Here is a 24690-nt window from a genome sequence, read left to right as displayed (position 1 = left end):
TTATATCTTTAGTATATTTAGCTTTAATGCAGCTGAAAATATCAAGGTTGATTATCTGTAAGCTTTTAAAACAAACAAAAAAAACCATAAAAAGGATACATGGAATATTACATTTTGCTTGAGGAGCATTTGAAATTGTCATATATAAAAATCAAGAGCATTTCAAATAGGATTTGAGCTTGAACATTACATATAAGTGTTGAAAGCTATATCTGGATGTTAGTTTTAACTAGAACTGACATGCATTAGCCAGTGGCCGTGGCTAGGTGGGAGGGTAGGGTAGGTCAGTGTGGAGTCCCCTTTATAAAGAAATTGTGCTTTATGTACCAGGGGCTTGAAATGAAAGCTTCATTTGCTGCAGTGGGCAGGGGAATTAAATCTTTAACCAACCATACCGTAGCACATTTATGCAGTTTTGCCAGCATTTGCCTTGTTGTTATTCTTAGTTTAAAAACCTGAAAATGAGTAGAAAATGAGGTACTAGCTGGTTTGTTTTGGGTCAAGGCTCCCAGTGTGTCGAGGACAGAATTAGACATCTATAACGAGAGACAGCACAGACGTGAGGAAAAGTGCGATCAAAGAAAATAACACTGGATTGTGGTTGCCGGCACACATTGCCTTCATAATGTTCTTATTTGTTTGTGCATACTTGAAGACTCTTTCCTTCTAGGTGAGTGAGATTTCTGACGCAGAAGAACAACAGTGACAGAGAAAGGATAATAATCTCCTATATTAAATCAAAAATTGCAGATAACAAGGTTCCATTACCACACAGAAGCTGCTGTCAGACACACGAGCTGAGTTATGAGATTATGCTTTAACGAAGCTGAATTAACACACTCTAAAATGAGAATACTGGATTCATAATAAGCCCATGGTAAGCTGTCATGGCTACCAGTTTCCGCTCAAGTTTACATTATACAACTTGAACTGTCAGAGTTATAGCAGTAAGTGGTCATTATTGTATATAAAAACACAATCTGAACCCCCCCCCCCCCCCCCCCCCCCCCACCTGTAAGTGTAGATATAGATACTGTACATGTGTTTCTCTGTATGTGGACTATTTGTCTACAAAACCAATCTATACTATAGATTGACACTCTAGTAGAGGAATATTGCATGAGTTGGTGGCTGGAGATATGTCTTTTATCTCTGAGTGCTGCAATGGACCAAGCCGGCCATTGACCAAATGAAACCGCATAATGTCATATGTCTTTATCCAGAGTTTTCTGGGCTTTTAGCTGTCAAACTCATCAGTCAGACAGTCTGTCAGCAAGTGGGAGCTCCTCTAAAGCAGCGGCTGAGCCATTGGTCTCCCCTCTGTCACCCCCTGAAACCCTCTCTTCAATCTCCTCATCTTGGCTCAGTGGATCCTGCTGTGACAGTCGGTTTAGGGGGTCAAACGTATGCATTTTGGGTTCAGGGCTGAGGAGGGATAGCTGTGGCAATAACGGCTCCTCGCGAAGTTTAGCCGCCATCTCCTTGGCGCTGCAGGTGGGTGTGTTGGTCTCATAGACATCGTGGAAGTTATTGTAATCTACCTCGTAGAAGCCCTTCTCTAAGGATAGCACTGGAGTGAAGCGGTAACCCCACAGGACCTCAGTGTCCAGGTATGAACTTCTTGCCTGACACGTCATCCCTGCCAAAAGGTAAAGACAGGTGTATGTACACACACAAACATTCACACAAAATGAAAGAGCACACACGACAGTCCGAGGGGTCCATACATGTGAAACCAGAGAGCCAAGCACACACAACCAGAGTGGATAGGTAAGCACACAATGAGATAGAAAGAGGCATAGGGAGAAAGAGCATCAGTTAATTATTCATGGTTACAAAAGAACAGCAAAGATGTGCATACTGTTTTCTCTACACTCCTATCATCGGTCTCCAATCATATAACTAGAGTATTTTTCTTAACACTGAAGTATTTGGCTAGTTTGTTGAGTTTACACATAAAAAAGACTGTATATATATTCCATTAGTTGTGTTTTAATAGTAAGCAAATCTGAATAAAAATAGTACACGTCACATGCCAATATTGTGTGTGCATGCTTTGATAGTCAAAAGGCAAAACAACTACGCATTGATTCATTTAAATGCTAAAGGCACATCTTAACTGCATGTTTGTAGCTTTTTCTCAGTAAAGTATTAAAGTATGGTTTAACACTGTGGCTTAACACAGGTGTGTTACTCAAATAGCAACAATAATAGCTTGGTGTATAAGTATAGGACTTGGGAGGCAGCATTCACAATATATTTTATAACAGCATTTCTGCTTGCAAAAGTACCAGTGTAACTGGTAACACTAACAATATATAAATAACATTTCACTAGCTGGGCCTACATCCTCATTCTATGTTTGACAGCATTTTAGTAGGTTAGGGTGAATGGCTTGAACATGAATTGAGCTGTGGTTTGGGGAAGGCCTCGAAGGGGACTGAAGAGGAAGAATTGAAAAGGTGAGGGACGGTGGGGCACGTAAACAGCTACAAGATTGAACAGCTTGTAGGACTGGGGGAACCTATATAGATGAGAACCAGAAGGAGCAATATGGAGACGTGGTCCGGCTCATGAAATTCCGATACTTAATCTCCAACTAAATAGCATTCCTTTTTGATGAGCTACATCCATGGTCTTGTTATTATACATGGTGGATGTGTGGCACAGCTACTGGAGCAGTGCAACTGTAAAAGTCCCTTTGCGTGTTTTCTTTTATGACAAGTGCAAATGTCTGCTCATGTTTACATATTATTTGTAGGCCTGAGAAAACTGGCTAACCTAAGTCGAACTCTTGCTATCGCTGTCATTAGTTATAACTGTGTTTTTCTTCCAGTGTAGGTAACTGGTGTGAAATAGCCTTAAAAATGTGAGCTGCAGAAAGTTAGTGGTGCAGTTAATACGTTCTTGTTAATAAATTAAATATGACCTAAAGCTAAATAGCAGCTAGCATCAGAAACCACTGCATTTTTCTTTGATGGATTTTTTTTTATTGAGGAAAAAATAATAAAACAGTATTTCACCATACCTCCTCATTGATAACTTTAAAGCAATTTTAAAATGGAGCATTTCAATATTTAGTCAGTAAAGTTGGGCTCAGAGGCTTACGTATATTCATCATGGGCATAAATGTCTTGCTAATCTTGGGCTTTTATTGATTTCTTTGAACTGTTCTTTTTCCTGGGTGGAATTCGAACAGCATACATCTTTAATGACTTTACAATACAAACATTAAGTGTAAGTGTGAATTTTCTCTAATCCACACAGGGACAAAATTCTTCCTACAGGGAACCAAACTAATATTTGGCTAAATGTCCAAATATTGTTGCACTGGACATGAGCTTTTTGCATATTTCTGGCTGGATCTTTTGAGCCTAATTCTTTGCAGAATTATTAGAGATTACTTAATTCTTTAGTTTTCCTGGCACGTACCTGGCTTTTAAGCAAAGTCTACATATGTTCATGTGGTTGAGGTCAGGGCTTTAGAAAAATAAATTGAGTGTGGACAGTGATACTGATGTTCTAGCACTTTCCAGTTCATGGCAAGCTTGAGACTTAATGGTTCCTGGGTTTATTATGAACATCCTAACCATTTCTCTGTGACAGTTTGGCTCTTCTTTTACGTCTTGGCAAAGGGGTGCCATACCCAAATAACTTATACTTAGACATAGATCTGTTTGAAATGCTCTTGGAATCTGCAGTTGTTTACTCAATATGCATTAGGCTTATCAAGTTAAAAGGCATTATATAACCTTCAAGTGTTTGTATAGATTTAAGTCTGTATAGATGTGCTTTTGTCCTTGCATGTAACAGAGAATTCCAAATTGTATGGAAACCTTGTTTTTCAATAAAGATGTGTGCTGTACAATCATTCCACCCAGGAAAAAAGAACAGTTCAAAGAAATCATTAAAACCCCAAATTACAATGGCATTCATGCCCACAGTGAGTGCATATAAACTTCTGACAGCAAAGTAAGTTTTCCCACTTCTCAGTATTCTGTCTGTTTTTATATCAGCAGCTTTGAAAAGTCTGCGTCAATTAGCTAATAAGACTTACAGCTTTTAAAATAGCCACAAAATAATCACTGCCACAACTTTCCAAGCAGGAGCAATCATTGAAACGCTCGATGTAGCTGTATATCACTTTAAACTGCAAACATCTGACTTTCCATCAATAACCTTTGAAATAAATATATGTATGTATGTAACATCCCCAAAAACATCAAGCATGGGATGAAACTGATATGGTATCTAGTGTGAGAGGAGAGGCTTTTGCACATTTTCTTCAGCTTTCCCTCTGGATATGAGTGGCCTACTTTCCACATTTAACTTGTGAAATATAGCATCTTTCAGTTCCTAATGACAAGAGATTCTATAGTGTATTTTAAGGTTGTTGACATAGTATTTGATGTGTTTGTTTTAAAGCCCTAGTTTAGTAGTCTAAATCCATTAAGCTGTTCAATGAAGATCTTTAGTACCTTCTCCTGTTGGCATGTAGTGGTGCACAGGCTTTGTCATAACTGTCACAAAACAATATTTGACTTTATATTGGCCTTGTGGAAGATAGAGACCTCACAGATATAATTACAGTATTTTGCTAATGAATTTATTTAGTCCCTATTGTTGTGATCAGACAGTACTCCCGCCCCCTCTTGTTTATTAGCCATTTTAATAAACAAAGACCCTCCTGATAGCCATGTGTAGATTGTTATTGTAAATTTCATTGTGATACATTATAAATATACAGTAAAAAAACAACTGATGTTTCTTTTAGGATAATTTGGTCACTTCTGCAGAAGCAGTATCTGGAGATTTCTACAGCTTGTAAAGAGGAGTCAGATATGTTTCAGATTTGTTTCATCCATACAGTGAGTGCAACGAGTACATTTCCTCCAAAACAATGTCGCACAAATGTAGTAATCAGGGTGAATTTGAGAAAAAGAATTTTCCAAATGGAAACCATATATTTCATTGGTTTCCATTTGGAGGTGCAACTTTAAGTCTCATGGTATCATGCCTGCTGGAAAATGGAACAGATTCTTTTCCAAAGGAAAAAGGCTACCATGGAAAACTGCCGTCATGGAAAAAGATCATGACCTGTGAGTATACCATGACTTGAAATCCAGGTGGAAATGATTTGTTGAACTTGACATATCCTTACAGCAAGTGACAGTGATAGAGCCTAGAACATCATTGACACATAATGTGTTAGTCTCTTCTAGGTGATTTTGTTTACTACCAATGTGTCCATCGTGCAAATAGTTGTAGTAATGGTAAACGGTAAGTGGCCTGTATTTGTATAGCACTTTACTAGTCCCTAAGGACCCCAAAGCCAGTCATCCACCCCTTCACACACTGGTGATGGCAGCTACATTGTAGCCACAGCCACCCTGAGGCGCACTGACAGAGGCGAGGCTGGCGGACACTGGCGCCACCAGGCCCTCTGACCACGACCAGTAGGCAATGGGTGAAGTGTCTTGCCCAAGGACACAACGACCGAGACTGTCCAACCCGGGGCTCGAACCGGCAACCTTCCGATTACAAGACAAACTCCCAACTCTTGAGCCACGATCGCCTGCAAGTAATCTTGCTAACAGATAAACCATATAAACAGTATCATCAAAAAAGTTAAATTGCAAAGGTCAAGTTGAAGGTTGTAACTTGACCATGTGTCTTGTCTCTTTTGTTTTTGCCCTCAAGGGTTCCTGTCAGTACACACGTGTCCTCTGATGAACAAAGATGCTGAGGGCTTATCCTGTGACTTTCTTTCTGCTTTTTGTTTGTGGACCGAGGCAAAAACCTCGCGACAATCGACCATTCTTCTTCAATCTGAAAATCTGCTATTAAACATGCTCTAATGAACTTAACTGCTGATACATGGGCTGTAGGCTTTGTATTGTAAATCAAGAATCAGCCTCTATCAAAGAATCACAAATGATGACCAAACAAACAAACAAATAAACATAAATAATGAAAACTAACCAACTAACTAAATAAAAAAATAAATAAGTAATGACATTCTAAGCTTATTTATTGTTTGTATTAAACTTTAATGGCCCCATCTCAGTGTTTGAAAAGATTGTTTGCTTTATATTAATTCTGGCAGCCTACAGTATAAATTCACTTTTTTTCTTTTCATTTTTATATATCGGTTTTATGAATTTTCTTGCAAAGTATAAAACAAAAAACAGCAGTGCAGACACCATTGTTTTCACAAGCAACAATGATGATGATGCAATATTCTTTCTGTATTCTGAGAACTGGCATAAAACAGGGTTTATTTTATATATAAATATTGTGAAGGACACAGGGGACAAACACACTATGTTCAGTTCAGTTTAGAAACACTTCTCATAATGACAGCAAAGTTTGTTGTTAGCAACATAATGTATATGACTGGGCCTCCATCACAGCAAGTACTAAATAGAATGAAGCATGGTCACCTACAGTGTTAGTTTGCTAATATAAAACATCAAAACTGCATCTGCTGTATGTTGCTGACAACAAACCTCTAGTGGCTTTATTGTTTTAAAGTACCGCAGTGAGTGTTTTATGAACGAAGATGCTGTATGACTTTATCTCTTACATAGCTGTGGAGGAGTTTTGACCCAATCTTCTTTATAAAGGTGTATCAGTTCATCAAGGTTTGTGGGCCTGCATTTATGCTCAGCTTTCTTAAGTTCCTGCCACAGGATTTCAGTCGGGTTTAGGTCTTTTCTATTTAGCCATTCTGTTTGATTCTGTCTACTTGGGTTCATTGTCCTGTTGCATCACTCAGTTTGGGGCAAGCTTTCACTGTAGGACAGACTGACTCACATTTACCTCTAAAATACTTCGGTATGCAGTACAGTTCATGGTCTACTCAATGACTGCAAGGTGCTCAGGGACTATGAATGCTAAACAAGCCCATATAATTAGCCCTGCACCACCATGCATTACAGTTGGTATAAGGTGTACACCACCTTACAGTTGGTGTAAGGTGGATATGTTGTGTTTGGTTTTTACCAACATGGTGCTATGCATTATATCCAAACAACTTGCTCTTCTTTTTTCAGCCTTGCACAATCTGACCTTGGAATGAATTTATTGGGATATCTACTCTTGGGAAGATTGGCAGCTGTCTTGAATGCTTTCCACTTGTGAATGATCTTTCTCACAGGAGATGATCGACTTTATGCCAAATTGACTAGATTTAGAATCATTGCTGTATTGTCGCAGAACCATTACCTTACAATCTGAATCGCCTTGAGGCCACTGTTGTTTTAATTTGGTGCTATATAAGGAAAATCTAACTCAATTTAATGTATTTCCTCCAAACATTGTTTTAAACTGAGTGTTTCAGACCTGACAAATACTTAACACTCTACCTTTTAGAAGTGGCCACACTTGCTGATGATCACTTTATCAAGTGCATTTAATTAGGAGCATCTTGCTGCTACTTATTCTCTGAGTATACGGAAACATCAAGGGTGTACCTTTTATATAAAAGTGTTTCAGAATTTTGGCCATTGTTTTGTTTGAATAAACTGTGTAATATATATTTCCTGCTTTGCAGTTCATCTAAGGCACTGTTATTATTTCTTATCATGTCCCAATATGTAAAACTTTAGAATTTAAAGAGGGTGTACTTTCTTTTTACCGTGACCGTAAATCTTAAATCTAGAGTCTGACTCAAAGTCACAGCCCGAGTGCAGCCAATGAGGAAATTACAAGCAAGGCACACTTTACTAAATTGAGTGCATAAAACGTAGTGGATGCACATGTACTACAATTTGCTTCCATGTTTTTAATAAATCTTGCCCCACATTTCCATAATTCTTGGCCACAGGATTCATTCCAATGTTTTGATTCTCATTAAAGAAGCCACCCTCCAAAATGGATTATTGAATTGCACTGGACTGTGATGTAATTGAGAAGAGACCTTCTTCAAAAGTGCAACTTTGTAAAGGGATATTTTCCCAAAATCAGTCAAGACATCAAGAGCGTCCTGTTTGTTACACCACAACATTTTGTAAAAAGAAAAAGAAAAAAAGAAAGACAAATTTTCCATCATAATTATTGTTAGGAACATAACTAAAACCTCCACTGTAAAGGAGGGTCAGCAAATTGCTGTTCGCAATCATTGAATGACTTCTCTCTCATGCTGTGTTGCACCATAAAAGCTCAAACCAAGGCACCAGTATTCTCATGTCGGGTATGGCTATTTTGAGAAAGATGGATGGATATTTGTTAATTGAGTTAATACAATATGGATTGTCTGCATGCCAATTAATGAAAGAAGACTGAATCATTTATTTGCACTTTGCACACAGTCTCTGTGTGCTCTTCTCATAGCTGACTGCACGGCAATGTTATATGGCGTACTTTTATGAAAACTTGATTGTACCTCATTGTCCCCCCTTTACAACAGGGCAGAGGTGTTTGTGCTGTTGACCTGGGAAGTTTGGATCTGTGCTCTTTCCAGCAAAATAGCTGGTGCGATGACCTCATTTTATGTGGGAGAAAGACTAGCCTGTTGTGCTGGACTTCTCTATAAGCACTTATCACTTATATAGCATTTAACAGGCTCTTTAGTATCTAAATATATGGCTATGCAGGAAATTTTTTTCAATCATATCAACACCTTACCACTTCAAATAGGTGTCATAAAACTGTTTAAAAAAGGTTTTATTATCTTTATTAAATAGTATTATTAAAAAAGTATTAATAAGTACTAATAAGTACTAATAATAATAAGTATTAATAAGTAATTCCCATTAAGACTTGCTTTATAGAAAAGGGAGTGAGGGAAGAAGGGGTGGCCTATTCTTTTGTTTGTTTTTATTAAAGTAAAACCATTCCTTGCTTTCAATTAAATATGACATTTATAGCGTTTGTTGCATCAGCTAAAGTGATCCAAAGTCTTGTGTAAGAATCTCATTCAGTTTAAACTTTATTTTAAACTCCAATTTAAATTTGGAATAAAAAGTGTGAACATGATTGCATAATTTTACTCATCTTATACTCATTCGACTCGGTTATTGTATCGTGACATTTTCCCACGATTTTAAGTTGACTAACTGTGAAGTGTATTATAAGCTGCTTTTATTTCAGAGAGCCGCCTTTGTTAGTGCAATTACACTTGAAAAGCAAAATTTGGTTTAATATGTCATGTTTGTGCTTTAGCTTTTAAAAAAAAACAAACAAATAATGTGGAAGCACCTCTTGTAAGTGATTTCCAGAGCCTGACTCACCATTATGCTGCACACCACAGGCTACACAGCTAACAAGTAATGGCTGCGAGAGCATGAAGCCAGTTTCACCACCCACGTATGTATCGCTTCCAAAATATATGTGACGACATCCACGTGAGGTCGTACGCAGGATATTTTGTTTATTAATGACTTTTTATTTTCCTAACGACGATTTTCCTCAGCCTGGGCCTGAGGTAGCTTTCTGTCTGTCACTGTGTTCTTTCTCACGCACAGAATGAAAGTCTCACATACAAAAAAGGAAGTGGGGGAGGGCTGGTGGATGGTCAGATTAGTTTGTTGCCTAGCGGTCAAGGACAGTGACGGCATAACCCCTGCATGATGCAATGGTCTCTGCCGGTGAAGCGAAAGGTGATTTAATGCCTGAGTCAAGTATCAAGCAGTGTGAGCAGGAAGTGGGATGACTGCTGGTGCTTTGCAGGAAAAAGGAAATAAATAAATAAATAAGATGAAATAGAGCAGAAATGTTCACACGAATGCAAAGCTGTGTCTGGTCATATTAGGTCATTTGATGGTTTGTTAGAATTTTCAAAAAGCCAACTGTGGCATCATCAGACCGCTAATCACTGTGTGTCTCCTTTACTCATGTGAAGTATGATGCAATCCAATAAAGTAAATTAGTAGCATGTATAATTCAATGAATTTAAAATGAGTATATTGTAATCAGTCCTTCAACAAAGGCCATTAAAAAATGCAGGTTAGGCATATAAACAATACTTGATTTAGCCAAAGCCACAGGAACAAGTTAGATTGACCAATGACTTGTGTTGAACTTGTGGCCTTGACTGCAGTTTTAAGCTGGGAAATACAAGCTTTCTGGAACTTTACAGAAACACCTGGTCATCTCTGCGCCATTAATGTAACCGGCCTGCAGCACTTTTCAGGACTGCTTGGTTTTTACCAAAAACACACGGCAACATTGCAGGTAGGTACGCTTCATTGAATTGAAAATAAACAGTATCAAAGGCAAAACTTTGAAGTAGCAACAGTAGAGATGCCGGTACAGATAAACATTTGTAAAGAGGTTTTAGAGTTTATTTGTCTGCCTCGGTTGAAGGAAGAAATATTTAGTTTTGCAGTTATGGATTAAATAAAAGAACGGTCAACAACTGTTGTGGAATTAAGAAAATATACATTTCAAACAATTTATTGACTCTAAACTGACCCATATAGAATAGGAAAGATATAAAAAAAATGTTTTCTATTTTTTAATGCATTATTATTAGGTTTTAATTAGTATCTCTGTCTTTCCATCAATTACACCATTTCCAAATCAGCAGCGCTTACTGGCAGGCTCACCTTTCCTCTTTCGCCTCTCCAACCATTAATCCATCCTAGCTCACTGCTTGAAACATTTCCTCATCTCTTTTTTTTATTGACTTATCCTCATTTGTATGCCCTCCCATACTTCCTTTACCCCTTCCTGATAATCTTATCCCCTTCATACCTGTGGCCTCCACCATTCCCTCAAGAATAACCACAATCTCGAACTCCTCCTTTTCCATTTGCGCCAGGGACATTTCCCAGAAGGGGCTCTTCTCATTTATTTCATGAGAGATGATGAGTGGTGAGACCAAGAACAGCCGGTCATCCCCTGTGTCAAAGCCAATGTTGATGTCAGTCTGGTTGAGCGGGATGAACTCCCCCTCTTTGGTCTGCTGTGAGCGGATCAGCTTTGCTCGAATCGATGCCTCCACAATGTGAGAGTTCCTCAGGTCGCCCACCCGGAACATCAGGCACATCTTGTTATCTCGCACCGATATGACAGCGTTGTGTGAGAACATGAGGGTCTCAGCACGGTTCTTTGGCTGTGAAATCTTAACAAACATGCAGCCCACCATCATGGCATTGACAATGGAACCCAAGATGGCCTGCACCAAAAGTAGTATAATACCTTCAGGGCATTTTTCGGTGATTACACGATAACCATACCCAATGGTGGTCTCCGTTTCAATGGAGAAGAGGAAGGCTGAGACAAAACTATTAAGGTTCTCCACACAGGGGGTCCAGCCCTCCTCGTCACCATGCACTAGATCCCCACGGATGAGTGCGATCAGCCACCAAAGAAACCCAAAGAAGAGCCAGTTGACTACATAGACCAGTGTGAAAATAAAGAAACTAAGACGCCAGCGTAGGTCCACCAGCGTAGTGAACAAGTCACTGAGGTAACGGTAGGTCTCTTGCACGTTTCCATGATGAACGTTGCATTTACCATCCTTTTGCACGTAGCGCTGACGTGGCTTCTTCACTGGGTCGGCTATCAGGTGGGTTCGCTCTGTAGAGATCTGAGGCTCCCTCAAATGTTTGGGAAGCTTCTTCACCTATGTGAAAGTAAAAAGACAGAGTGTCAAAGTCAGGAAAAGAAAGACGGTCAAAGAAATTAGGCATGAAAAGACAGAATTAGAGGGATATTTTACCCACATTGATTTGCTCTGAAGAATTTGTTAGGTATAGTGTGCTGGAAGATGTATTTGTTAACTATCACTGCAGTATGGGATTTTCTATCAGGTTTTGCTAAGCCACACTAGAGGTGAGCAAGAGAAGATAAGCGAGGCAAATCAAATTAAGAGCCATTATAAAGTCACTTTGTAGATGTCTATGTATACACAGAGGGCAAAAAAGAAACAGAGAGTAAGGACACAACAAGAACACAAGGACACTCAAGCCTTTGTCTATGTTGGCCCAGCTCCAGCGAGGCAATCTGGCTCCACAACTGTGCCCTGCCTTCCTCCCTGTCCCTTGTGTTCTTTTGCACTCTATGGAACATTTGCAACCTCGGATAAGAACAGATCTACCACCATCCTTTAAAAGACCCTTTAAAAGACCCTAAAAAACCTGATGTATAACTAAAGAATCACCTTACACTTGTAGGCATTATTATAATATCATATTTTGTTGAGTTTATATATGGTTAGAAAAGGCAGTGCTTCACAATGTAGCTATAAATTCAAACATGATTTGGAAAAAAAAGGTTTTTTTGGCCTCCCTCTTACACAAATAAATACATAAAAGACCAACATACACCAAAGACAATGTTTTAAGGGACCTTTCAGAAAAGCACAAGGACTCTTTATTGAGACACTGACGCTGTCAGATCTCAGTTGGTAAATGAAAGGATTGTGTCAAGACGAGACAACGATTGTGTCTCTTTCTGCTAATCTTACACCTGCAAACCATTTCTCCCCACAGCCACGCGTTCATCAACAGGAAAGTTACATCCATCATAGGGATGATCATTATCATAGTTTAGTTGGAGAACAGCACAGTGTGAGCCACAAACAGTGTCCTTTTTGGTGCCTTTGATTGTAATGCCTGAAAAATAAAACCTGCCGGATTTTTATTTTAATTTTCAAATAGTTTTACTGTCAGCTGCTTTTTAACTGCAGCTGTGCTAGGTCACATCTATATACTATTGATTTTCTAGATATAGATTTAATGTAATCCGTTTTTAAGGACCATTTTGAAAAAGAAGAACTGAAAGACTATTCTTATTGATCTGCATTGCAATTAGTGGCTTGATGACCGTGCGTTCACTAAATGTCAATGCGGTTCCTTATTACAGACCATAGTCAGGGAAAATGCATCAAACAGTCATGCAGAATGCAGTCGGCACACCGCTTTTTAAGGTAATGCTTTAAGCATTTCTTCTCTACTGACAAGATGACTTGACGTATGGCCGTGTTTTCTCGAGTTGTTAAATGCTACTACAGAGGTTTTCAATGAAAGACAGCCAAAACAGGCCTTTTCATTTCCACTCTTTGAGCTGGGTTAATTGAGTGATAGATGAAGACATCACAGCTAGTGCTGCCCAAACTCCAGCCTTTGTAGTCAATACTGTCCCTGGAGGTGATGGCCCTTAAAACAAATTCATTACCTGTCTCTGTTTGGCACTAGTAAGTACTGGGGTTTTTCTCTCACTGAGCCTCGCCAGACAAGGTTGAGTAAGCTGCATAAGTTTAAATCAGCTTGGAAATTCAGGATGGATAACAACTCCACTAGTTATTTGGGATGGCTGTTTTTTGGTCATTATCTTCACTGCCAGGTAAACTGAATTAAACACTTATTTAAACTACTAAAAAAATTACACTTTGGTAGCCTTAATTCATGTCCATAGTACTTATTTTATCTATTCAATAATTCTACAGCATATCTACTTTATAGGGTAGATAAGTTCTATATACCTTAAGCATTTCCATATTTTTTTTTGAAAATGTCAAATTGCTTTGTTTTCAATGTCAGATCTTTCCATACTAATCATTCTTATCTTCTCTCTATATATCTCTCATCTATTTTTCTACCCCTGCTTTCCCAAAAACGAGGTCTCACCTCCACTCTCTCATATAGTTTCTCTAGTATTTCACATTTAGTCTCTCCCAGTTGTTTAAATATAAAGTAATACAGATTGGGCAAAATACAGTGTGTGTACTGTGCGAATACCTGTGCAGGGGTGACGCCTATCTCCATGTTGTGGTCCATTAGGACTCGGGAATCTCCTGCCATCCTCAGCTGGAGCTAACCTGTCGGAAATGAAAAAGTGCTTCATGGGATTTGTTATACTAAACATATTTCGCTGGTATTTGAAGTACCAGAACGGTCATTTGTTTATTAAAATAAACCAATGCGACAAACAATAAAAGGTCATAGCTATGTTACTGAAAGAGTACATACTGCATTGTAGGTACAATCTCAGGGTTTTTACATTTCAACCCCTAGGTATTGCATTACAGATACAGGTATTGCGTGAACACATCGCATTTAGTTGCATCCATTACTGAAGCTGATTTGGTCCGTGTGCAACTGTAGCAAGATTCGGGTGCTTTGGAAAATATGTTGGTCATAACTTTTGCAGACAGGATTTGTAGGCGCAGCCAGTGGTTTAAGGCTGTCTGGTTTATGTTCACAGGATCTCGACTCTGCTTTTTGTGGATTGTTGACCTCCAGCTTACACTGGGGCAGTTTTCCTTAGCACCTCCAGATCTGAGGCAATGGTTTTAAGCTAAAAAAAAAAATGGTAGGTTCCAGACTGAGGAGTTGTTGCACCAATAAAGTATCTCAGGCCTGGTTCAAAGGAGGGATGAGGGTCCAGCTTGAAATTAAGAGGTGGACTGGTGAGAATGAGAGGTGAGTTGAGTGAGTGTTGATTTGCTGTTTCTTCTTCACTCTTTTTTTCCCCACTAACTGTGTTTTTACACCATTCTGAATTTAATCATTAGTTATTATTAATCTCTGGCTCTCCTTCACAGCATGTCTTTTGTCCTGTCTCCCTTCCCTCACAATCAACTGGTCATGGCTGCACCGTCCTGAACCTTGTTTCTTCCTGTTAAGAGGTAGTTTTTCCTTCCCGCTGTTGCCAAGTGCTTTCTTTGGGGTTTTCTCTGTATTATTGTTGGGTCTTTACCTTGCAACATAAAGTACCTTGAGACAACTGTTGTTGTGATTTGGCGCTATATAAATAAAATCTAATTAAAACTGAATTAAACCATGCCTACAACATATAGGTAGAAAATGAAAGAATAACATCGCCCATGAAAGTGCACTCTTTTACAAAATAGATTTAATAAAACAAACTTCAAAAGGTTTCTAGGTTCACTCTTGGATCTCAGTAATTCAGGAAGTACTCAGAATAGAGATGGCACATTGAAAGAAGACAGTTTGGGCAACAGCACGCTTCCTGGACACTTCTTAAGGCGAGGTGTTTTGAGCACCCAAAACACTTGGTCTGAAGAGGATACACTTAGGAGCTCATGTCTCATCTGGCCTGGGAGCCAGTGGCTGCATAGAAAGAAGGTGTGTCTCTCCAAGACCAGGACTCAGATAAGCAGAAAATGGATGAAAGGCTTTGAAATTGCATGAATTTGTCATTATGTCAGGGTTTGCCAAATGGTATATTAAGATGTCACAGAAAGCTATAAGGTTAAAAAAGGTCAAGCCACTGCAGTTGTAATTGTTGCATGAAAAAAAAATCTTTATATAGACTTTTTAAAAAATAAAAAGTCTATATAAAGATTTTTTTTCATGCAGGCATTTCCAGAGATGTACTTGTGGGGGGAAATTACTGTTATGGCAGCTTGACTTTGCTGTGTAGAAGCAAAAGTAAGCTTATTTTTGAAGAAAATAAAAGCCATTCAAAATATAAAGGCACAAAATGTCTTTATTTTTTACCCCTGTTTAACTGCTTGTTAACCCAAATATCTAACCAACAAATCACAAGACAGCAGCTCAATGTATTTAGGAATGCAGACATGGCCAAGACATTCAGCTAAAGTTCAAACTGTGTCAGAAAGGAGGAAGAAAGGTGAGTTATGTGAATCTGAACGTGAGACAGCGGCTGACCTGCTAGGATTTTTCCCATTTTTCCTGACCTTTTTGTTTTTATAATAGTCAGTAAAACACAAAATATCCAGTTAGTGGCAGTTCACTGGCAGAAAATGTCTTGCTGATATTAGAGGTCAGTGGAGAATGACCAAATGCTGACAGGGAGACAACAACAACTGAAAAACAAAGCAAAAAAACAAACAAACCAAATACTCATTACAACTAAGTTATGGAGAAGAGCGTCTCTGAATGCACACCATGAAGCAGATTGGCTACAGCAGCAGAAGACCACACAGGTCCCAATTATTTCATCAAAATGAGCATACATTAGAAAATGCGTCTAGTTGTACCAGTTAAGTAATGCAGCCCATCTGAGTATTGTTGCTGACCATGTTATCCCTTTATGACCACAGTGCACCCATCTTCTGGTGCCACAAAACTCCAGTCACCTCAAACTGGTTTCTTGAATGACATTGAGTTGAGCCTTAATCAGTGAGAACACAGCCATATGTATTTATTAGTATTTAGCTCAAAAAGCTGTTGTACGTGATCACCGCCAAGAAGAGCTAGCATCATGGCCGCACACTGCTAGTTAATGAACACAGCACACTGCCAAACTAGAGCACTGAACGTGCCAAAATGTTTGCTGACAGTGTAGTTTGCATGTTTTACCAATAACTATACTGGCAATGCACTATCTGCATGTAGCAAGTCAAGCATGAATATTTTTTCACGGTTATGTTTTGGTATACACAGCGCAGGGAACATTTGAGGTCAAGACTGAATCACAAGACAGGATGTGAGCATTTGTTACATAAACCTAACCACACTGAGGATATCAGCTGTGAGGCTGAGCATTTCCATGAATTCAGTTTCTTGTAAACTAGGTTTGACAAAGCAAATCATTTGTGCATTATTTTATGCACAAAATAATGCACACAAATGGAGGACGTGAGGGCAAAAGTCAGCACCTGAACAACCCTGATGTGCTCACTTAATTATATTTCCAGTTCAGACTCATGAAGTAAATATTAAATATTTGACTATAACCACCCTGCCAAACAAGACCTAAGTAAGGGATTAGCTGACCTCATCACGTGGGAGGTGACCCAGTGCCCAGTGCTGACCAATTTGCCTGGATGATGAGGCTCAGCTGCACATTTTATTTTAATGATGTCATTTTCCCAAAGAGCAGGCTCCTCATCGCCATCGTTGCCAGTTCTTGTGACTGTGTGTACCCACTCGCACACACCGCTCTCTCGATAAAAAACAAAACAACAACAACAAAAAACCCCGAACACTGCTTTCACTCTATTCATCATCCTGCCCATTAAATTTAATGATTATTCTCTTAATCAGTTAGTGGCAGAGAAATAAGCACCTTCAGCTGTTTCCTTCCCTTTACATTCATTCCAATATAAAATGAGCATACATCTTTGTACATCTTTGTGGTTGTTTTTAGCACAACTGAAGCCAGTAGGTGATGTGCTGTGACAGTCTCCGGTGCAGTGTGATGCGGTTTTAAAGAGTTTTTCCTCTGCTGTTGAGTTGTATTACAAAACAGGTATTTTTAAACATCTGTTGTGTGAGGTCCAAAGTGACAGGGAAAGTAGAAAGGGAACACTTTGAACGTCTCCTGAATGATGTGGGATTTAATTACTGCCACTACTATAATTTTAGAGGGAAGTGGTGTGTATGTGGGGTTTCAGATAAAGCCCTAGTTTTGGAAGCAATCTTACTACACCTTTGGAGCCCCAAAAGAGGCAATTAATTTATAGAGCCCCTGGGTGTTATTTGAAAATCAGATACTTTTAATTTGCTCAAAGAACTGGTGATACACGGGGCCTTGAAAGTAACCAAGCAAAGGAACAGTAAATTACCTTTGTGGCTCGTTCTTGACCTTAACAACACCTGACATTTCTTTGCCATCTGTCTTTGATGTTACTTTATTTGATCACTGACAAACGAGGGGAGGGAATACAAAAGCGAGCACAGGGGAAGTGAGAGGACCACGTCACAAACCAGATCCACACAGGAATGTAGTGTTGACAATGATCGTCCAAAGCAAAGGGCAGAGTGACGTGACAGGCATCTGAGCAGAGAAAACACAGACAGACAGACAGACAGGCAGCAGAGGTGCGCACAAAGCTTTCAGCATAACTTGCTGAATACATTGCAGGGGTTGCAAGGTCTCACTTTCTGACTCGTTTTTTTTTTTAGGTTCTCCCATGAATTAAATATGATTCCCCAGAGATTTGTGAACTCCAGACCCGTGTGCGCTTTCAGAAAGGCTGTAATTGCAGTGTCTGCTCGCAGTTGCAGATTCAACAAGCCCGAATGAGAAGTGTTCGAAATGGATACCAGCTGGGGTGTTTTATCTCAGCGCTTTAAGAGGGTAACAAGCATTTATCTTGTTACCCGAAGAGTGACAGGATGCTTTGGTTGAATTGTGTTTGTGTCCTGATAACAAGAGCACTCATCTATTGTGTTTAAAGCCAAGAGGTACTAGTAAACCAGGCAACTTGCCTCCTAAGGGATATCTACACTACATATATTTCCCTTATTTGCTGACACCGCATGCTATAAACAATTATCCATACAGAGCGCAGCAAAATGTGCTTTGTTCTCCTTCTAACCTGTAGCAAGCACTATAATTTCCCCTCAGGGGCTGACTGGTACTGAATAGCATTTGCTTTGTGATTTAATTTCCTATATTTTCCTGAACTTCAGAAACTTGTATTGTCAGCTTTGTGAAGTAAGAGCGAGCTTGTAACTGAGCTAAGAGAGGTTCACATCAATACTAATCACCAACATGCAAATAAAGCCCTTGAATCAGATCCGATCCTGAATTATAATTCTTACTTGATCAACTGTTTGGTTCAGTAATCCCCCCAATTTCTTCTTTATTTCACATTATGTGGAGATTATCGATTGTGCTTTCCTTATTTCCTGTCGGAAAGCTTTGCAATTGTGCTTATTTTGGAAATGCTGACGCCGACGCTCGCCCCGATCAGAAATAACTTCCAGGATCCAAATTAAAATATAAAATCGGCAGTATTTTTATTACAAATAAAACAGCATGCATTTTAGTGACTTCACACTAGACTTTTACCTGACAGTGGTGCTTCATTTCACCATTCCTCATTGACCTTTCTGCTGAGCATGACAGGGTTACAAATGGCAGCAAGATATGCAGCAAACACAGCAGTATCCCTTAGTTCAACGGTAAAAACAGGACTATTGGAGGATCTCATCCATAGATTTTGTGCTCATGGATGAGTGTTTTCTGTTGTTTCATCAAAAAAAGAAAGACAAATGGTGCTGATAGTGAGAAAAAAAATAAAAACACAGGCTGAGGATGAAGAATAAGAAAAAAATAGAATAAAAAGAGAAGAAAGGCAGATGTTGCTAATTTTGTGAAGATGTTTTTAGGATTATCTTAAGACATTAAGACGTCAGCTAGATTTAGGTTTACCAGTCCCTGCATGTTAAAGATATCTGCACTGGTAGAGTCTTTCTACAGGAGCACAAGAGCTTTGTATTTGCTTGACTGTCCACGCTTCTCCACTCCTCCCTTCAGTCATGGTTACTGGACCTGTCATGATTATCCAAGGCTAAGACTGGCCCATAAAATAACATGGCTTCATCCCTATCTCTGCTCACTTATGACACTTTGAGGTCGGGCAGGTCAAATGACTAAAAATGTCCCCAGCTAGTTTGTCTCCAGGCTCTGCAAACACATACACGCACACACACGAACTTACCAACTTACCATGTACCATTTTCCCATTATGCCCGATAGTGAGCTGAGTGTATCCAGTTGTGCCCTTCCTTCGAATGACCTTCTCCGGAGTGACACTGCTGCACCAAGACATTCCATTCACACTGGAGAAATAATTTTCCTAATGATTCATCCCACTCTCTCACACACACATTCTTTGCATCACACCTTCCTTGATTGAGTCTTTTCACTACTGTACAGTTTTTACAAAAAATTCACCAAAGCCAAAAATGTCAGTCTTTCACTAAGATGAGCACCTTTACAAAAGAAAAAGTGATGGCCATTTCACATTGCTGCTGAAGTGGGAGTCGATGGGATTAAAACCCAACACCTACTGGAGCCAAATCGCACCCTCTTCAACCATGCTGGCCTGAAGTGTGAGAGACGTGATGGAAACAGAAGTGAGATGTGTGAGGCAGAGATGTGGATATGCTCCCTAACACCCCCTAACTTCTTCTGTGCAGTCTATAAATTGGACCCACTGATACAAATTCTCTGCATCCAGAATCAGTCTTAGTGTACTTGCTTATTAATAATTATTAATTAACTGTAGAGGACAGAACAGGAGGGGAAGATGAGGTGAAGTGAGGCCACAAGCATGGTAGGGGTGGGGCTGCAGAGCCGGGCAGCACATGGAGAATGGTGGAAGAGCCAAAGGTCATGATCTGGATCAGAATTCATAACATGCTTCACTGTGTCCCCGTGCTTGTCCCTTTGAGGATGCTCCTTCTCCATAGTCAGCACATACTAAGTCAGAATGAAATGAGATTAGGGTCTGTCAGTTGCATGTTAAAAAACAAAACAAACCCAAACCTTATTCCGGCGTGTTGGGTATAGCAGCAGAGTAACAAGGTCTCTGCTCAGTTTTTTGCTGACGTGTCCTTCAGCGGAAAATCTCAAACCTCTGTTTCTGACAGCAGATGACATGCTGTGAGTGAGTCCAATCTGCATAAATGTGAAGCAAGTTGGTGTCGAAGCAAAAAAGCAGAGCAATCTTGAAAACATTCTTTCAAAAGATGTCAAATTAAAAAAGAACATGGTGTCACTCCACAGGCCTTAACCGTGCAGCACGTTGCTCTTGCATCTCTGCTAATGAATTGTAAATGTACAGAGACTTTGCAGATCCAACATCTTCCTCTTGGTGATGGATGCTCACATCCCGTGCATAAAACCTGATAAAAATCACCCTTTTCACATTTTCATCCTTTTTGACGTTATTATTGCAATTTTTTTTCGAGTGCTCAAAATTAAGTATGTGCACGAGCAGTATGTGCTCTTCTGTATAAAAAGCGGTATTTATCACGATGCTGATTAATGCGCATTGTTCTTACGAAAAGAGAAAGGAAAAAAACGTGGTTACGCAATATGGATCGAATTTAGTCAAGCTGTCATTGTGTCTGCAAATGATATTCATGGGCATTTGTTATACTGGCCAAACAAAATAGCAGACTAGTGCATTTCAAACTCAACACCATCCAATTCTGCCAGCATGTCTGAAGACAGACATGTACATGTACCATGTAAATGTCCCACAATGCAATTGCCCTTGTGTGATTTAGCTAACTGGCCTGGCTTGAAATGTTATCCACTGGATATGAGACATCAATGCACATCTCCTACAGACTGCAATGCCTGACAAAGGCAGCCATGTGCATAGTGCAAGCATTCTCCCTTAACATAGTAAATAAAGGATAGTGCAAGCAATAACCTGCTGTTAACAGAAAGGAGCACGACCCATCATGAACATGTCCACTTAACCTGAAAATGTGACAATTTTTCACATTTTTTAAAATGTAGCCAGTGACAGAGTACATTTTACAGTCCTGTTGTTAAAGAGGTAGCTTTGCAGCATTAGTTTTTAATCCTCTCACACCACCTGGACAGCATATGTTACTGGAAAGCTCACTGAGGGATGTTCAGAGCAAAGTGTCCTGAAACAACCTACAATTTTTAAAAGATTTCTTGGCAATTACCCGCGTACAGAACAACACTGCATCAAGCTACAAGAGCCCTAAAGCTGTTTTTTCCCATTCATGATAGGTAACCCTAGGTATATGTAGAAGTGTAGACATGCTTTAATGTGTGTTGGACAAAAAGACAACCATGACACAAAGCAGTGATCCCTGAAGCAGTCATCTCATTACCAAACACAGGGTGAAGGTTTATTTGTGTTGTGTGTAGGCTGGAGCAGCAGCAGCAGCAGTCTCATGCACTCTATCAACTTTATGTGTGACGAGACTATAGAGAAAACGCACGCTCTGTGAAGTTGTGGCAGAAGCAGAGAGTGTGCCATGTTATAAATCTGCTACATAAGCATTGTAGGTGCCACTTTAACATACAGTGGACAAGCACCGATTTCTATTAGTTGCAGATTTACGAGGGCATGAACAGAGTGATTGATCTTCCTGAGGGAAAGACTAGATTATTTAAGAAATTGTATTCAGCACATCTGTGTCTTGCAAGTAACACAAGCATCAGATTGCTTGCATGTACAGCTCACGGAGTGGCGGGGCTTTGAATTATAGACAGTAGTTTATCAAGAGCACAAGCTAAAACTGAAGGAGAATTTATAGATGGCAAGTAGTTCAGTAGGGCTGCCTAAATAAGGCATCTTTATGTAGATCTATCAAAAAATAAGATACTGTAATTCTGAGCTGCACTCGGAGATGGATGCACATTTTCCAGGGCGTGTGATACTAAAAAAAAAAAGAAAGAAAAGATGCAAAAAGCAAAAGAAAGACAGACAAAATCTTCACGGCTGGCTAATCTCTTGACACAAATGTGCCACTGTGGTATTAGAGAATCGCGGATGTGGTTTTCTCCCCATCCCCTTGAGACACACAGTCTTAACAAAATAAACACATCCAATTAATTATTCACACTGTCTTGTCTTTTGAGAGTCTCTTTAGATCCTGCTGAGCATTATTCCTGCCCTTTGCCCTGTTTTGTCCGCTTGTTAGGGAGATCTGAACACGGGCTTAGCAGGAGGGGGGAATGAGGTGCACAGCCATGAATTACAGTTGCAATGATAGCCCTATAAGGTCAAAGGCCTATCTATCAAAAAGCATTACATCACAGCAGTTCACACTTTCCATCTGCAGCCTTGAAATAGCAAATCACCGTTCAGGCAGATGCGAGAAGGGTCACGGTGAATTGCAGTGATTAAAAGTAACGTCGAGTGTGGCAAATAAGCAGGTTTTTGTTGCAAATTTCGGCATTAGGATATCACCCCAGGCTTTCCCTTTTTCTGGGTTTGAGTTTGAGTGATGTGTAAAAATGTGGTTAATGATCAGAGCATCGGCTTTAGTATTCCTCCACATTAAAAAATCATGATCGAGTCTGCACATTGCCTTGACACCGTCTTCCCGATGTGCCTTGATGAGACGATACCAGGACAGACAGGAGCTTTAGAGATCAATTAATGTGGCCATTAAGCCCGCTGCAATGTCATCAAAGTTTTACAGCAGCAACTCTTGAGATGTGTCTCCCACAGAGTCCGCCATACAGTAAGGGAGGTTGGGGGAAAAAAGTGGGGTGCATGAGACATTAAGGCGAGCAGCTGTATAATCTCCAGGCCAGAAAAGAGGAATTATTTTCTCTTAACACTTTTGATGCAGTCTGCAATATTCATGCCAGCAGCTATCACGACCCAGTGTCCTTTGCTTCATCTCCAACTTTTATAGAATGTAAAAAAAAGAAACATGCAAAGCCCAAACATGCTGCGCTGCATGTCGGACGTGCGAGACCCCCTCCTCTACACACACGCGCGCACAGTCACACTTACAGTAACACACAGATGCACGTTCACTTTAGGTTCGCTGCTGCGCTTGTAAAACTCCTGCATTGTACTGAGAGAACTACAGCACGGAGCCCAAATACGCACAAACAGTAGAAGTGTTGACAGGCTTTTCTCTGCTTGCGTCAGAGATATTCAATGCCTTTTTGATTACCCTGCCCCCTGCAATGAGGGGATGCATAGTGATGATCTATATATCACTGCAGTGACATAAGATTGGGGGTGGGGGTAAAGGGGGGGAGTGCAAGATGTGGTGATAAAGGTTATTGCTGAAGTACCGTAAACATTTTTCTTTTCCCGGTCTCTTCCTCTTGAATTAGCTTACATCTTCTCTTTCAATCGGCCATTGCATTCGCTGTTTCTAAATACTGGATATTGGATTCTCACAGTTTTGGATTTCTCCTTGTAGTAATGCACACTTTTTTATTTGTCAATTCTCAAACAAATAATGCTGTCATGCTATGCCATTCGCAGTCAAACTGAGAGAAGACAGCTTGGACGTGGTGCCACGGTCGTATCATGCATCAATGGCTTTAAAAACCTCCCCTCTCCTCTTTTGCCTTCCTCTCCCTGTCTCTTCCTCTGTTTTTTTTTTTCCTCCTCCATCGGCGGTGAACGACGCTTACCTTCAGGTCTCTGCAGGAGTAGCTGGCGGGCTCCCTTCGAGGCATTTCACAGCGGCTCTTCTTCCCAGGACTGCACGCTCCTTTCCTGGCTTTGTTCAATAAACAACAGCCCTCCTGCCTCCCTCCTGCCACCCAGCTCCTTCTGCTCTTCACCACTCTCTATCTACTCCTGTGTGAGAGGGGGGTCTGTCTGTGCTTGTGTGTGAGGGAAAGAGGGAGTGAGAGAGAGAGAGCTAGAGGTAGAGTGGATGCGAGAGGAGATGGGAAGGATGTTAATATGCATGTGTTTTTTTTCCCTGTCTATTTTTCCTGTTCCTGTCTTCTCACTTCGACTGAGATTGTACTCTCCGTCTCTCGGGATTTGTCCTTTATTGGAGTGTATATGTTTATGCCTGTTTGGACAGAGCATCAGTTTTAGTGTGTGTGTGTGTATACATCTACCACATGGTTCCTTTTTTATCTGCTGCATAGGCAGAGAGAAATAGACTCAGAAAAGTCAAGTACAGTGAGAGGGAGGCAAAGTCAGATGAGGGTGGTGTATGTGTGTGTGTGTGTGTTTGGCTGCAGACAGGGAAAGAGCAGTCATGTACAGTAGTGTGGTATAATCAATTGCTCTAGAACTGCAGTTGAAAAAACACCCTGAGGGGTTGAGAGAGACATAAAAAAGTAGAAACAGTGAAAAGAGATCTCATACGAAAAATAGCCAGAGCAAGACAAATAAGAGCTGAAAAGGGAAAAAAAGAACCAAAACATAAGAGACAGAGGTGAAGGAGGTGCTAAAAAGAGTGAAAAGGACCCTTTGGACCTAGAATTTCATTTTTCAAGTCACACACCAGCACCTAACGTAGAATAAAGGATGCCTGTATAAACCAAACTGAAACTATAGTCTTATGCAGTCACATCAGCCATGCTGATGGTCAC

General features: G+C 40.0%; 1 protein-coding gene across 1 annotated transcript; it reads right to left on the bottom strand.

The window, feature by feature from the left end:
* Nucleotides 1-1025: 1025 nt before the first annotated feature.
* On the bottom strand, nt 1026-24020 carry kcnj5 (potassium inwardly rectifying channel subfamily J member 5). The gene is made up of 4 exons (XM_006804642.3): nt 23770-24020; nt 13689-13768; nt 10699-11572; nt 1026-1639 (listed from the first exon to the last, which is right to left on the bottom strand). Exons 2-4 carry the CDS (start codon nt 13749-13751, stop codon nt 1254-1256), a joined length of 1323 nt encoding a protein of 440 aa, XP_006804705.1. The 5' UTR covers nt 13752-13768; nt 23770-24020; the 3' UTR covers nt 1026-1253.
* Nucleotides 24021-24690: the final 670 nt, after the last annotated feature.

This window comes from Neolamprologus brichardi, chromosome 14, assembly GCF_056152115.1.
Source record: "Neolamprologus brichardi isolate AB-2024 chromosome 14, ASM5615211v1, whole genome shotgun sequence".
Taxonomy (NCBI): domain Eukaryota; kingdom Metazoa; phylum Chordata; class Actinopteri; order Cichliformes; family Cichlidae; genus Neolamprologus; species Neolamprologus brichardi.
The sequence above is the reverse complement of the archived record's forward strand: the minus strand, read 5'-3'. Positions and strand labels throughout refer to the sequence as shown.